The following is a 12922-nucleotide window of genomic DNA, read 5'->3' as shown; positions in this document are numbered from 1 at the left end:
CGCACCAAATCAGGACAACAGAAACACACAAAAACCCATCTGTCACAAGATTAGCAGGTGATGTTAGCTTTGGAAAATGATGACTCTCTTAGGGCTCTCTGTTTTTGTTGCTGACTTAGATGTCATGTCTGTTTTGTTGTGCTGCTGTTTGAAGAGTTACTCTACACTTACTGAAATATCATATGGCAGAAAAACAGTGTATGTGGTTGGAAAGGCTACAGATTTAGACCTACAGAGGATTGAGCTGTTGGAGTAGACACAGGCAACAGGATTGTGGGGTTTTATAGTTTGAGTATCAGTGTTGTCTTTGGCTTCAGGATAACTTTAATGCTGCTTTGAGCCATGGGCATATGGCTGTGATGCAACTGGATGTTGGGCATCATTAAGCAACGGAGTGGAGGTTGTTTCCCTGGTAAACTTACTAAAGCTTGAAAAATTCCTTCAGATTGCTGCCGTATGTCACAGATGTTGCAATCCCACTTGTGTGGGATGCACACAAACAAACCTCACTGAGCTTTTTCAACCCATCTGTGTCCCACAACGTGTCCTGATGGTCCCACTTCAAGCAGTTGGACTTCAACGTGAAGCTCTGCTGACATAAAACCGTTACTGGTCCCTCTTCAGGTTGGATTAGGAAGCCTTTACCCACCACAATCTGTCATATCTGTCATATGTTCAGCAACAGCCGCTCGACCCTTGAGAGATGCTCCTGCAACACCTTGTTCCACCACACTGTATTTACATTCACATCCATTTAGTCCATTGCTCACTCTTAAGCAAAGTGCAACAGGGCTGCATGCTGGAGTTGTTACCATGGCGATGAAGTGTGCTTTAACCTCTCCTGATCCATCCTTCATTTTCCATTCAAGTGCACTATGAAGCATTAAGCTACAATAAGGAGGTCGTGCCGACCATTTGGAGCCCTTTCTTCAGGGTGGTGATGTGGTATTTTCACATTGTGGAGCTGATTAGTCCCACAGCAGTGCCGGTAGTCTCAACTCACACACTTCCAGTAACCATTGCATTATTAAGACAATATGGCGCAGTCACTGCCTGATTCAAGACCACATCAGGAAACGGCATGTGAATTTAAATGCGGGACTTCTCCCCTTTTGCAGAATTCATGTGTTTTACTTAAACTGGCTCAAAAATATTTTTCTGAAAATGTTGATTTTTATGCTGCAGAATGAAGCCTTTTATTGCCATTTTAGATTTGTTATCAGTGAGATATTACAGAGTTTATATAGCAACTTTCTGTTATACAAATACAAACACACCAAATAGATGTGACTGAGTTTTTGTTACTGTCACCGACAGGCTTTTATGTGTCACCTCAGCAGAGCTCGTACAGGAAAATGGAGCGTGCATCATGGGAACGGGCCTGATTGCTGCCCATTGATCTTTTTTTTTTTTAGTTTTCAGGCAAAAAAAAATCTTTTTGGGCCACCAGCAGTGTATCTGTGACTGTGTCAGTCAGTTTGGAGATGACAGTGGTGGCAGCTTCAGCAGTCGACCTAAGGCCTAGCCAAGGAGAGTGGGAGGTGTGTGTGTGTGTGAGTGTGCGTGCGTGCGTGCGTGCGTGCGTGCGTGCGAGGAGGTGTTCATGTTTCCTGAGCATGGCTGCCAACAGAGAGCTAAATGTGTCCCTACACCAAAGAACTTTTTCTCCTGCAGAGTCTCACACTCAAGTGTTCTTAGCGCTGTGCCGTGGCTCTGGTCCTCGCCAAGGCTCCTTCACATCCAAATTATTTAGCACTGTTTATTATACAGAGGTTATGCTGGCGCCAGACGCAAGGATTCCCAAAAGAAAATTGTTTTTATATACATATAAGTGGAAATAGGCTGGATGCTCGCAATGTAATCCTTCCAGTTTTGCGTGGAGGTGAAATTCAATCTTTGCCTGCCTTGCATTTCTGCTCTATTTATTTTTTATTTTTGTTTCCTTTTCAATTTTACTTCTCTTCCTGGCAGGAACTGAATGATGAGAAACACGAACCCTCAGAAAACAAATATTGTCCTGAAAAACAGAAACCCACACAAGTGGATGTCAGGAGTTGTTGTAACAATTTTCTCATTGTGGTCTTTGCGTTGTGGTCATTTTTTCTTCAGGGCAAACTGATAATGGACAAAAAACGACCGTCTGCGGTGTCTTTGAGAACAGGCTTGCCCCATTTTCTGCCTTTTTCTTTGGCCCTCGTCCTCCACGTTCCGAGCCAAGCGAAAAGTGAAAAGTCATCTTTTTCCCATATTTCCCAGTTTATCTTCCTTTATCATTTGTTTTATCACTCTTTCAATACCGTTCCTCCCACCTTTCTACTGCCTTTGTCTCATTCTTTCACTTTCTTTTTCTTTCTCTCTGAACCTGCCCCCACCCCACCCAGCGATCTCTCCTCTTCGCTTCACTTCAATGGCTTTCAGCTGTGGGCTAATCACTGCAATATAGTCTCTAGCAAGCCTTCTCTGCAGTTAAAATAGCGGAAATGTTGGTAATAGGGGAACTCTGTGAGTAGGTATGTAGCTGCATGTCTGTGTGTTTATGACCTAGAGTGCAGCAAAACCAGAGATGATTGAGAGTTCACTCATAAAATGGATATGTAGCCTTCCACAACTGTGTTTCAACACGTCATTCGTTAGCACGTTTGGTCGCCACTCTACGTTACTTTTCGTCACCTGTTGTGCTAAACAGTAAAAAGCAAGTGCAGGCTGTCTAAAATCAGACTTGTAAATGGGATTAAAAGAAACAGAATCCCCTTTTAAGACTGCATATTTTTATACAAAATCATGCTCTTGGATTACATGATCACATTATGTCCCTTCAGTATTTTATTTTTCCTTTGTTTGCCTTGCCGCGAGGGAGGAGCAGTGGTTAGTGGCTTTCTGCTTCTCCGCACACTTTTATAAATGAGCTGCATGACAGAGCGCTTCCCCCCTCCTTAAAACATTGCAACAACAGCATGTCAGAGTCTGGCAACAAAGCATCTTTTTTGAAAAATGGACTTTGCATTGCTTTGCCTAAGCAAACACTTTTCACTAGCACAATCTCTGCATCGCTCTAAATCATAATTATGGGGTATCCAGAGAGCCAGTAAATGAATAACGTAGCTCATGTGTGTGCTGCTTCCTCAGCACTCAGGTTTTCCAATGCGAAGGGACAGACAGCCGAGAGACAACTCAGAGAAAGAGAGAAACTTTCTGATTCTGTTAAGGATTTGCCGCACCAAATCTTCTCTACTTTGGAAAGTAGGCAGAAAGAAAGCAAACAAGCTCTGTAGTGATCTCAGGCTATCTGTCAGTCTGCTTAGTCTCTGGATTCGGGCCAAAAACACCGGCATCTATCAAGAGAATGAAGTGAACTGCAACACTAACACAGCAGCGATGGAAGAAGTTTTCAGAGCCTTTGAATTCTGTGTTAAAAGCAAAATTCCTACGTGTGACTGTTTACTTAAAGATCCAATCTGTAGGATTTAGTGAGAAATGGAATATAATATTCATAGCTTTGTTTTCGTTAGTTTAAAATCCTGAAAATAAGAATTGTTGTGTTTTTGTCAACTTAGGATGAGCTCTTTACATCTACAGAAGGAGCAGGTCCTCTTCCACTGAGTCCGCCATATTGCACCGCCATGTTTCTACAGTAGCCCAGAGTGGACAAACCAAGCACAGGCTCTAGAGAGCGCCTTCTGTGTTTCTTGTGCCTTTCACTGTAGGTTCAATGTAATGCTTAACGTAGAGTGAGGCACCACTAGATGTCAAACGAACATGATCACAGTAGTTGCCAGTTAATAATCCGTCAGTCGACTAATTGATTAATTGCTTCTGAACGACTGGCTGTGAAGAACACTTGGGAGGAATGGTCGAATAGTTCCCAGTGAATGTCGAAAAGTGTTTTTAATTGAAATGCTCATCTCTGGTAAAAACTGCAGTATTTACACATTTCTGAAATGCAGTGAAGAAAGTATAAGAGCATCACAACTGCACTTTAGTACAATACTAGATGTACTTTCTTACTTGCCAACTCTGAATCACATGCACACATTTTCATGTACACATGCATATTCACAAACACACACACACACTGTATGCAATCACATGCAGATGCAGCCGCAGACACACACATCGCTCATGTCTCAAACGTGATGACATCTCCCCCTCACTCGGCCTTGTCGCCTGCGCTTTGAGGACACCGGATGCTAATTGGAAACAGGAAGCTGATGTTTCCACAGAAGTTTCAAAGAGCTGTCACAGTGAATATCTCTCATCTAAAATACAATCCTCAATGCTGCCCTGACCGCAGTTTCCCCTGCCACAGCGCCATCATTCACAAGACTAAGAAACCCCATATTACATTCAACTGTTTATGTGCTCTGTTGTGTGGGAGAGAGCTAGCTTCACATCCTAATACATCACGCACACATTTAAGGTGGACAGTCATTCAAAATATTTACATATGCAGATGGAGAGGCACACAAGCACACAGTTTAGTCAATGTGTCTTTAAAGGCTGATTCATGAATGAATTATAATACAACAATTAATCATCCATAGTAGTTTATCTAATTTAAGCTTTTTAAAGCTGGGGACAAAAAGTTGTTTGTCAGTTCGAACGAATTTGATCACAACAAAAAACTATTGAAGATAAATCTCAAAATTGATGAGCCTTAACTGTGGGACATTAAAACTCCCTTGGAGACACGACTCAACATTATTGAACAATGGCACGAATGAATAAAAATGTCCAAGTATTTTATTAAATGGACTATTTAATAAAAGACAAGCACCAGTTCCATATATCAGCTAACCTATATACACTCTGCCGCACACTCAACCCCCACCACATCCACTGACTCGCTGCAGAAGCGTGAAAGCCGCCCAGCTGCCCAGAGGGTAGCGAACATGTCAAGGCATAATTGAAAAGGAGACAGAGAAAGCTAAACAAATTACACCGAAGGAAAGAAACCAAGAAATATAATCCCAGCAGTGCGGGGCCGTCTTCAAACTGGAAATGTTTTACATTTAAACGAGTGGCTTTGAAAGCAGTTACACCAGAGATACGATGATACTTTCAAAGTGCTGGCTCTGTTTTTACTCCTCTGGTGTAGTTTTCATAGTCATCTTAAGATCAATATGTGGCTAATAATTGTATCCTGAAAACAGTGCATGGGTGATATTTGAGTAGGTGGCTGCACTGGGAGGAGAGGTGGTGATATGGTTAAGGGCATGATCCCTCGCTGGCTTCCCACAAACTAAGCTGCGCGTGTTTGTACAGCTCTGTATCAGCTATCTGTGGGTGTTGCATTGATAGTGTGCTATGTCATACTAATCCTGGTTTATATGAATATATGTGTGCAGTTTTCAGAATGAGTGTCTTTGTCTCACCTTGTTTCCTGGAGCTGGAGCTGTTCTGCTTATTCTCCTTATAGACAAGCTGTTTTATCCACAGCGTTGGAGCGGTTATCTCTACAATGACAGGAAGACGGAGTACAGATCAATGACTTTCAGGCTTTTCGATGAGCTCCACAGAATTTACCACAGCCAAGCTTTATTTAACCAGCCGTGCCGTATCCACCAGAAGCTGCATGTTACAAACACTGGCGCAGCCAAGCTTTACCCACAAAACCAAAGTGAAAATTACATCCAAGATCCCAGAATTTCCAAAAATATCAAATTTTGTCATCTGGTCTTTTTAACAGTTGGACTTTTCCATTTGCTATAATGGTTCATTCTTAAGAAATTACATCTTCAGTTTGAATATTAAAAGTCTGACACGCTGCGGCTGCAGAACAATCTGAGGATCAAGAGCTTGAATGTGCTCAAAAGAGAAATTGTGTGAGGTTGGTCTGAACACATGCACCTTAGCTACCAGCGCTAAGTGATCATCTTACCACAGTGTTACAGGTGGAGGAGTAGTTGGAGGAGACTTACCATCACCCTCAGGGGGGACATGAGTCTCCATGGTGGGTGTGGGCTTGGAGCCATCATCTGGGTTGAGGGTGAGAAAGAAACGGAAAGAGACTACCATTATTGAGGTTAATACAATCTACTCTCCAGAACTGTTGAATGGTTGGGATTTGCACATGGCCCGGCCAAGACAGACAGAAAAACAGACAGAGAGACAGATTGAATAACAGAAAATCAGAGGACGACCACCCACATGTGGCTCAGCATCTCACATCAATAAATCAACTCCTCGCACTGACATTCTCACACCAACATTTATCACACTCACACTATCGCACTTTCAGAAACACACATACACATGCATACACTCACATGAGGACACCACCACCCATCAGGACCCGCATGAGTGCAGTGCAGGTGTAGGATGTTGTTGATAGGCACAGGAAGGCCCACCCACAACTAATCCAAACACAGAGGTGAGCGGACCTCTGAGCAAATGACGAGTGTGAACTTCATCATTCTTGATTTTCAAAATAAAACGATTCCTCCCGCTACGGATCCGATGTTGGTTCAGTCAGTCGCTCAACTGGTCGGTTGCCCAAAATGCTGGTCCAGTGTAGGATCTCAACATGTAGTCTGGCAGTGATTGTGGTGGTTTGGTGGCAGTCGGATCATTATTCCAGCTCCACTGTCACATCAAAGACTGAGCTTGACTCTTGAAATGAATGAAGGTTTCGCGTGGATGTTCGTGACATTCAGAAACTGAACTACAACCTTTTTGTTTGTCCCCCTGACCTTTCCTCTTGTGCCACAATCAGACCAAAATTTACACTGTACTTCACTGCTCCATTTGTACATCAGAAACACAATCCTGATTCCAAGAAATTGGGACACTGTGTAAAACATAAATGAAATAGATTGTGATACTTCGCTAATCCTTTCTGACATAACCTCAATTAGAAACAGCACAAAAACAAAGTCTTCAATCTTTGAGCTCATCAGCTTCATTGATTTTTGTAAATATCTGCTTATTCTGAATTTGATGCAGCAACACGTTTCAAAGACTAGGAAAGTTGTGGAACGCTCCAAAAACACCTGTTTGGAACATTCCACAGGTAAACAGGTTGACTGGTAACAGGTGATAGCATCATGATTGGTATGAAAGGGGCATCCTGGAAGGGCTCAGTTGATCACAAGAACACACGACTGGATAAAGATTTCACTTCATAGAACTGCTGTTGGTTGGCACATTTGTTATGAAAATGATTGGATTCTGTTTTTATTTAGGTTTTACACAGAGTCCCAACATTTTTGGAAAAACAGTGGATAAACACTGGAGGATTAAATGATCCCATGACCTGTCCTGTAGCATCACTCCAGGAAATGCAGCACTGCGTGACTAATGGCTTCTGACAAGCTTAGCAGTACCTTATAATACAGTGTTTTGTGGTTGGATTTGGTCACATGCGAGCCATATGACATACTAACCGCACTGTGTGTAAACATTAGTATAATTAAAGATCACTTTGTCACCATATTATGACTTTTCATCCCAAGTAAACTTTGCAAAAACTCCTCCTGTGAGTTTGTACTTCCGCCTCCCAAGCTGCTGGCTGAATTAACTGTCGGACTCTTTCTTTCATCCTCAGTTTTCTTAAACGCTATGATTGAAACAACAACAGTATTTAGTATTTAAGATCACTATCCTGACATCTTGCCACAGCCATAATACTGTGTGATAAAGAGAAAATCTGCATAAAAGCAGCATTCAGATACATTTCCTTGGCTAGATTTGAGACGATAACTATATTTTTCCCATTGTAAGAAACACAAACATGAATAAAATTCTTTTTTAGTATCAAAGTTGACCTCAGACATCCCATTGCAGCACAGGCTAAAGAACATATTCTGACAGGCTGAAAGAGTCAGTGTCCAGTTTAAGGAGCTGATAAGATGTGATGGATCTGAGATAATGCTGTGAATTCAGCTACCTACAATACTCACCCATGTGCAGTTTTGTTGCATCTGGAACACTCCTTAGGAAATAATTCAATCAAAAGCACACCACAGAGAACTGGAATCATTCCACAAACACTAAAGTCCTTAAATCAGACGGCTTGTCAGCAAATCGTAACACTTGAGGTCAAACTGACCTGATCCTGCCAAACTGTAAATAAAATACAACAGTTACTTGGTTGGTCTCAGACAAGTGCAAACCTGGTCACACAACCTTCTGCACATATGCTACAGATTTCTGTTTGGGTAACTTTTTTTTTTTTTTACACTTTCTGAAATGTCCCTGTAAAACACACTGATGATGCATGCTGCGCTTGTTGAAACAAATTCTGTAACTTACAGTATTTGTCAATTACTGTTTGATCCAGGTCTGGACTGTGAGCTACAAACTGTGAGGGGGAAAAAACAATTAATGTAAGCATTGAAAGCACACCCTGACGTCTGCCTAGCTGTCACCTACCCCCACCCCCACCCCCAGTTCCTCTGCAACAACTCTGCACTGAATAAATAGTGCTTTACAAAGAGAAAGCCTGAGAGGCTGCCCATCTCTTCTCGCTTTAAAAAAGCCTTCTGCTGTACAATTTCAATGAGATTTGTCTGTTAATGCAAGCAGACACAGGCGAGAAATCTCTGCATTAGTTTTACTTTACTTTTCCTTGAATTGGTTGAATTACTTTGAGGAAACTGGAGGGAAACTGTAGAACTGCAGTACAGTCATTCCTCACAACTACTGTATATTTGATTTGAGCAGAAGGACGTAACTGCAGCAAAACCTGTCAGGGTTTTGAAGTGTCCATCATTCAGCTAAGCTATTGCCTCTGTCGTGTCTGTCTCTGAGGTCTAATATGTACATTTGCATTGTGCAAACATGCCAAAGAAAGAAAATGCTAGTTTTAAGATGTATTGTTCATCTCTAAAGTCCATTTTCATGTATATTCTCTTAAAGCTACAAGTGAAACATCAGTCATGCACCTTTCTGCTCTGCACAAATATGGACTTTGCACAGATCTGATGGAAAAAAAAATCAGGTCAAAAGACATTTTGCTCTCTTTCGGTCTCTTTCATACAAATAGAAGCACTCACACACATGCACACACAACCTAGAGCAGATCTCAACTCACCTTTTCTACCAGAGTTCGGGGGCCCAGGTGGTTTATCGGTTACTGACCCTGGAAAGAAAAAAAACATAGCATGGACAGCAGACTAGACCGCAGCAACAACTGCTCGGGAACATTTGAAGAATGTGGTTCTAAAATGCTGTTTATCCATTTTAGAAACAAAAACTTAGAAACAAAAATTAACCGCTTCCTGCAAATAAATGATTTTGCAAGAGATTCAGAGTTAAATTTGATTCTTCCAACAGAGAACACAGGCCAACAGAAAAACATCACTCCCACAGATTACCCAACGCACTGACGTCTTTAGACGCGGAGGTTTGTCAAAGTTTGATGAGTACATTCTGTTAGTACTTGATAGCAGGCACACATCGAAACATTAGGCTTGTTGCTTTATCTTAAGGCGGACTGATGCAGACCTGGTGATCTGCGCCATCTGTGGAAAATGATTGTCAGAAGGTTTTCAAATGTCATTCTCATTTGGTGCATGCAGGTTGTCTGTTTCATGCAAGGATGCACGGAGGAAAAGAGCTAAATTAGAAAGTGCAACCAATCACAACAAAAGGGCAAAGGGAAGACATTTTGAGTGAAGGCAACTGGAAGGAAATTTACTACCTGACAATCCACTTGTCCCAGCATGAGTTCCCATAAATTCACGGAAGTTTCCTGCAAATGTATGTGAGATGATTGATTTGGGTCATAGTGTACAGGGGCGTCTGAGCATGTCAGTTAAGGTTATTTGTTGTCAGCTGAGAGGGAAGGGAACCCAAGGGAAGGAGAGTTGGGCAATGTACGACTGTAGCAGCTGTACACAGTATCAGGTTTATGGTGCCCAGATTGTGGTTCCAGTGTCATACATACCTTTGCAAGAAACAATGAAGATATTGGATCTTATGCAGGACAGAAAGGAGACAGGTAGAGAATGTGTTGTGCCGTAAACTACGTTTCAGAGTTTATTTTAACCTTGACGAGTGAGCAGATTTCTTCCATTGAGCGCTGGTAGAGGGTCAACGCAGGTCTCACAACACAATGGATTTCAACGAGTTATTCTTCATTTCTGCATGAGATATGGATTTTTTTGGAGTAGGGCTGCAGTCGATTCATCTGCTGATTATTTTCCCAATTAATTGATTATTCATTTAGTCTGTTAAATATCAAAAAGTAGCGAAAAGCAGCCATCACAGCTTCGTACAGCCCAAAATGACGTCTTCAGATTGCTTAATTTGCCCAAGCAATGGTCCAAACCCAAAGAGATTTAAACTCCAATCAACTATGACAAAGAAGAGCTTCAAATCTCTGAGGAGCTTGAACCAACCACTGTTTGGCATTTTTGCATGAAAACGTATTGAAACAATTAATAGATAATAAAAATAGACTTTCTTTCAATCAACTAACTGACTGATAGTTACACCTCTATAATAGAGCTAACAGCGGAATTCACATCCAGAGAGACAGCAAGTAGTTCCCCTGACACGAAGCTTCCAGTAGAGCACTTTAAGATTGTGAGAAAGCTTCCTTATCTGGTGCAGAAATAAAGAATAACTTAAGCTTGACTCTGAACTTCTGCTACGCATTAATACGAGTTTGTAAATGGGCAAAGCCGTGTGGTTTTCTAACATGAATGGATACGTAGCCAAACTCCATTTCTGAACTTAACTGAGTCTATTCATAGGACTGATAAACAGCAGGTGCCAGGGGAAACCATACAGGTGATTAGTGGCACAAGAGGGAAACACAGAGTACAGAAAGGCCAAGAAGACTGAGGCAGAGAGATAAAGAAACAGACAGGAAGAGACAGAGAAAGCGGGAAGCCTCTGGCGGCCTGTTGAGCAGCTTCAGAAGTGCATGCGGCCACTCTCACCACACTCTCCACACAAAATTTGCACCATATGCTCTAGTGGCAGTGCAATCCAGTTCTGGCAAAGACCTCTGTGTATTATCTTCTGAGGGAAAATGATGGTGATTATCATAAAGTGTTCCCATCCAGGATGAGTGCGCAGAGGCTCCTCTCGCTCCTCCTGCCTGCTGAGAGCAGTTAGACGAGGGGGAAAGGGGGAGAGTGGGAGGCCCCGGAGGCCCCTGGATGTATGGCCATTAGCCTTCTCGTTGACCTTGCACCTGCTATACGCCACATGACATGTAATGCACATGTGCCCAAAGTATGGCAAGACAGACCTTGTTTAACTGTAACCCAAAGGCTGTGTTCACTCTTTATCCTTCATCATTCATTTCAGATGTAGGGTCAGTTCACTGATCGTTTACTCAATTTAAGTTCTACCTCAAATGTACATTACTATAACACATCTGTTCTCACTCTTTTCTCTGATAAGGAGCTCAAGCCTATGAATATAAACTTGAATTATCAACTTATTATCAGTTAATTGACCCAAACCTCAGTGACTCGGCTTTGTGCAGCGGTGTTGCACTGGTGGCTGCAGTGTAACGACTATTCCGCTTCTCCAAAGTATTAAAGAACTGTCCAGAAACATCCTACCCTTCGAACGATGTTTTAGTCATACAACCTGTTAAACATTACTCTGAAGTGGAGCTGCTCTGCCTGCACAAATGACTCTAATCACTAATGTGCACAGCACTAAAGCAGAACAGATGCAAGCTGCGCTGGCAGCAGTCTTACACATCGGCAAAATTTTACAGGACAAGATTCTTTTGAGAAACTCTGGACGTTTCATCCACAGGTTGCCAGGATGTTTTGGCCCCAGTACCTGAACACACCGGGGTCCTGTTGTGCACAGAGGAGCCACTCACTGGCTTGCCGTCGCTGGTGACACACCAACAGTAGCCTGTCAGTGTATGGCACTGGACCTGCAGAGGCAAAAAAGGTAAATCACACCAAAAAATGATAGCTTTGTTATATATGGAGCTGCCCCCTAACAGTCAACTAAACCGATGGGCCCCCCCCCCCAAGGGAAAATTGTTAGCCTGGGGTCCCGTGCTAGCTGCTAACTAGCTAGCTCAGTTAGGTAGGCAGGCAGGGGGCGGCACCAGAATGAGTACCAGAACTGGAACCAGCCTTCCAATGAACCCAGCGAGACCAGAACCAAACACATGCTGTGCTGAGGTGATTTAACGTTACAGCAGCTCCGACCAGGACTCTGACTCTGAGGAGGATGAAGGCACACCGGGCTCAGGTGAGGACAAGGGAAGCGTGAAAAATATATCATACATTGAGCTGATACATCCGCGAGTATTTTTTTTTGTTACTTATTCCTGTGTTCTAAACAAGACTGCTCTGGACATTCAGAATTAATAATGTTACTGCTTTTGCTGTTAGCATTGTCATTAATGGGTGGCTCGCTTCATGCGTGCCCTGAGAAATACATATTTAAATGATTAGTATCATAAACATGCCAGGACTACCTGACTAACAGCTTGAACTAAAGACTGCTAGTCGACGAGGAAAATCTTTGGTCTGGGGCAGCCCCTGTAATATGCATGACCTGGTTTGTATATTTGGGTGCAGATACAATACAGCAGAGGGTGAAGAGTACAATCAAAGATTTCGGTCAGTGAAGTGCAGCTGATCCCTTGGATGATGTGCAGGCGATGGCTCAAACTAAGAGAAAGATGAAGAGCTGAAAACATGAAGGAAAAGAAATCTGTGGAGGTAGCCAGACAGACCTGGGCGAATGTTCCATCCTCATTGCATTCAGGGATAAACATGGACTCCTGAGGTCTTCTGGCTTGTTCCAAAGCCTGGTTCCTCTCAACACGACACTTGGACTGACCTGCATCTGTAAGAGATTGACAGCACAGCCTGCTCTCATGCCCTGGATACAAACCTTTTGCTGTTTATTTACTGAAGACTCGTGTTCTTTGTCAACAACATCCCATTCACACCTGCCAGCTGACCAGTACAACCACAGTTTACTACTGTTT

General features: G+C 42.6%; 1 protein-coding gene across 6 annotated transcripts in view; it reads right to left on the bottom strand.

The window, feature by feature from the left end:
• smoc1 (SPARC related modular calcium binding 1) overlaps positions 1-12922 on the bottom strand; it is a 49281-nt gene that overhangs the window by 17018 nt on the left and 19341 nt on the right. For 3 of the 6 annotated variants that reach the window (XM_070978914.1, XM_070978915.1, XM_070978916.1), the window contains exons 4-8: positions 12665-12777; positions 11749-11848; positions 9032-9079; positions 5919-6008; positions 5373-5453 (exon numbers count right to left, since the gene is read on the bottom strand). In XM_070978914.1, coding sequence (XP_070835015.1) covers positions 5373-5453; positions 5919-6008; positions 9032-9079; positions 11749-11848; positions 12665-12777 — 432 coding nt within the window. The remainder of the gene's footprint in view (positions 1-5372; positions 5454-5918; positions 6009-9031; positions 9080-11748; positions 11849-12664; positions 12778-12922) is intronic. The other 3 variants (XM_070978918.1, XM_070978917.1, XM_070978919.1) reach the window with 1 other exon arrangement.

The sequence above is a fragment of the Chaetodon trifascialis genome, chromosome 14, assembly GCF_039877785.1.
Source record: "Chaetodon trifascialis isolate fChaTrf1 chromosome 14, fChaTrf1.hap1, whole genome shotgun sequence".
NCBI classification, from domain to species: domain Eukaryota; kingdom Metazoa; phylum Chordata; class Actinopteri; order Chaetodontiformes; family Chaetodontidae; genus Chaetodon; species Chaetodon trifascialis.
Note: the sequence above shows the minus strand (reverse complement) of the source record. Positions and strands in the feature narration are given on the sequence as shown.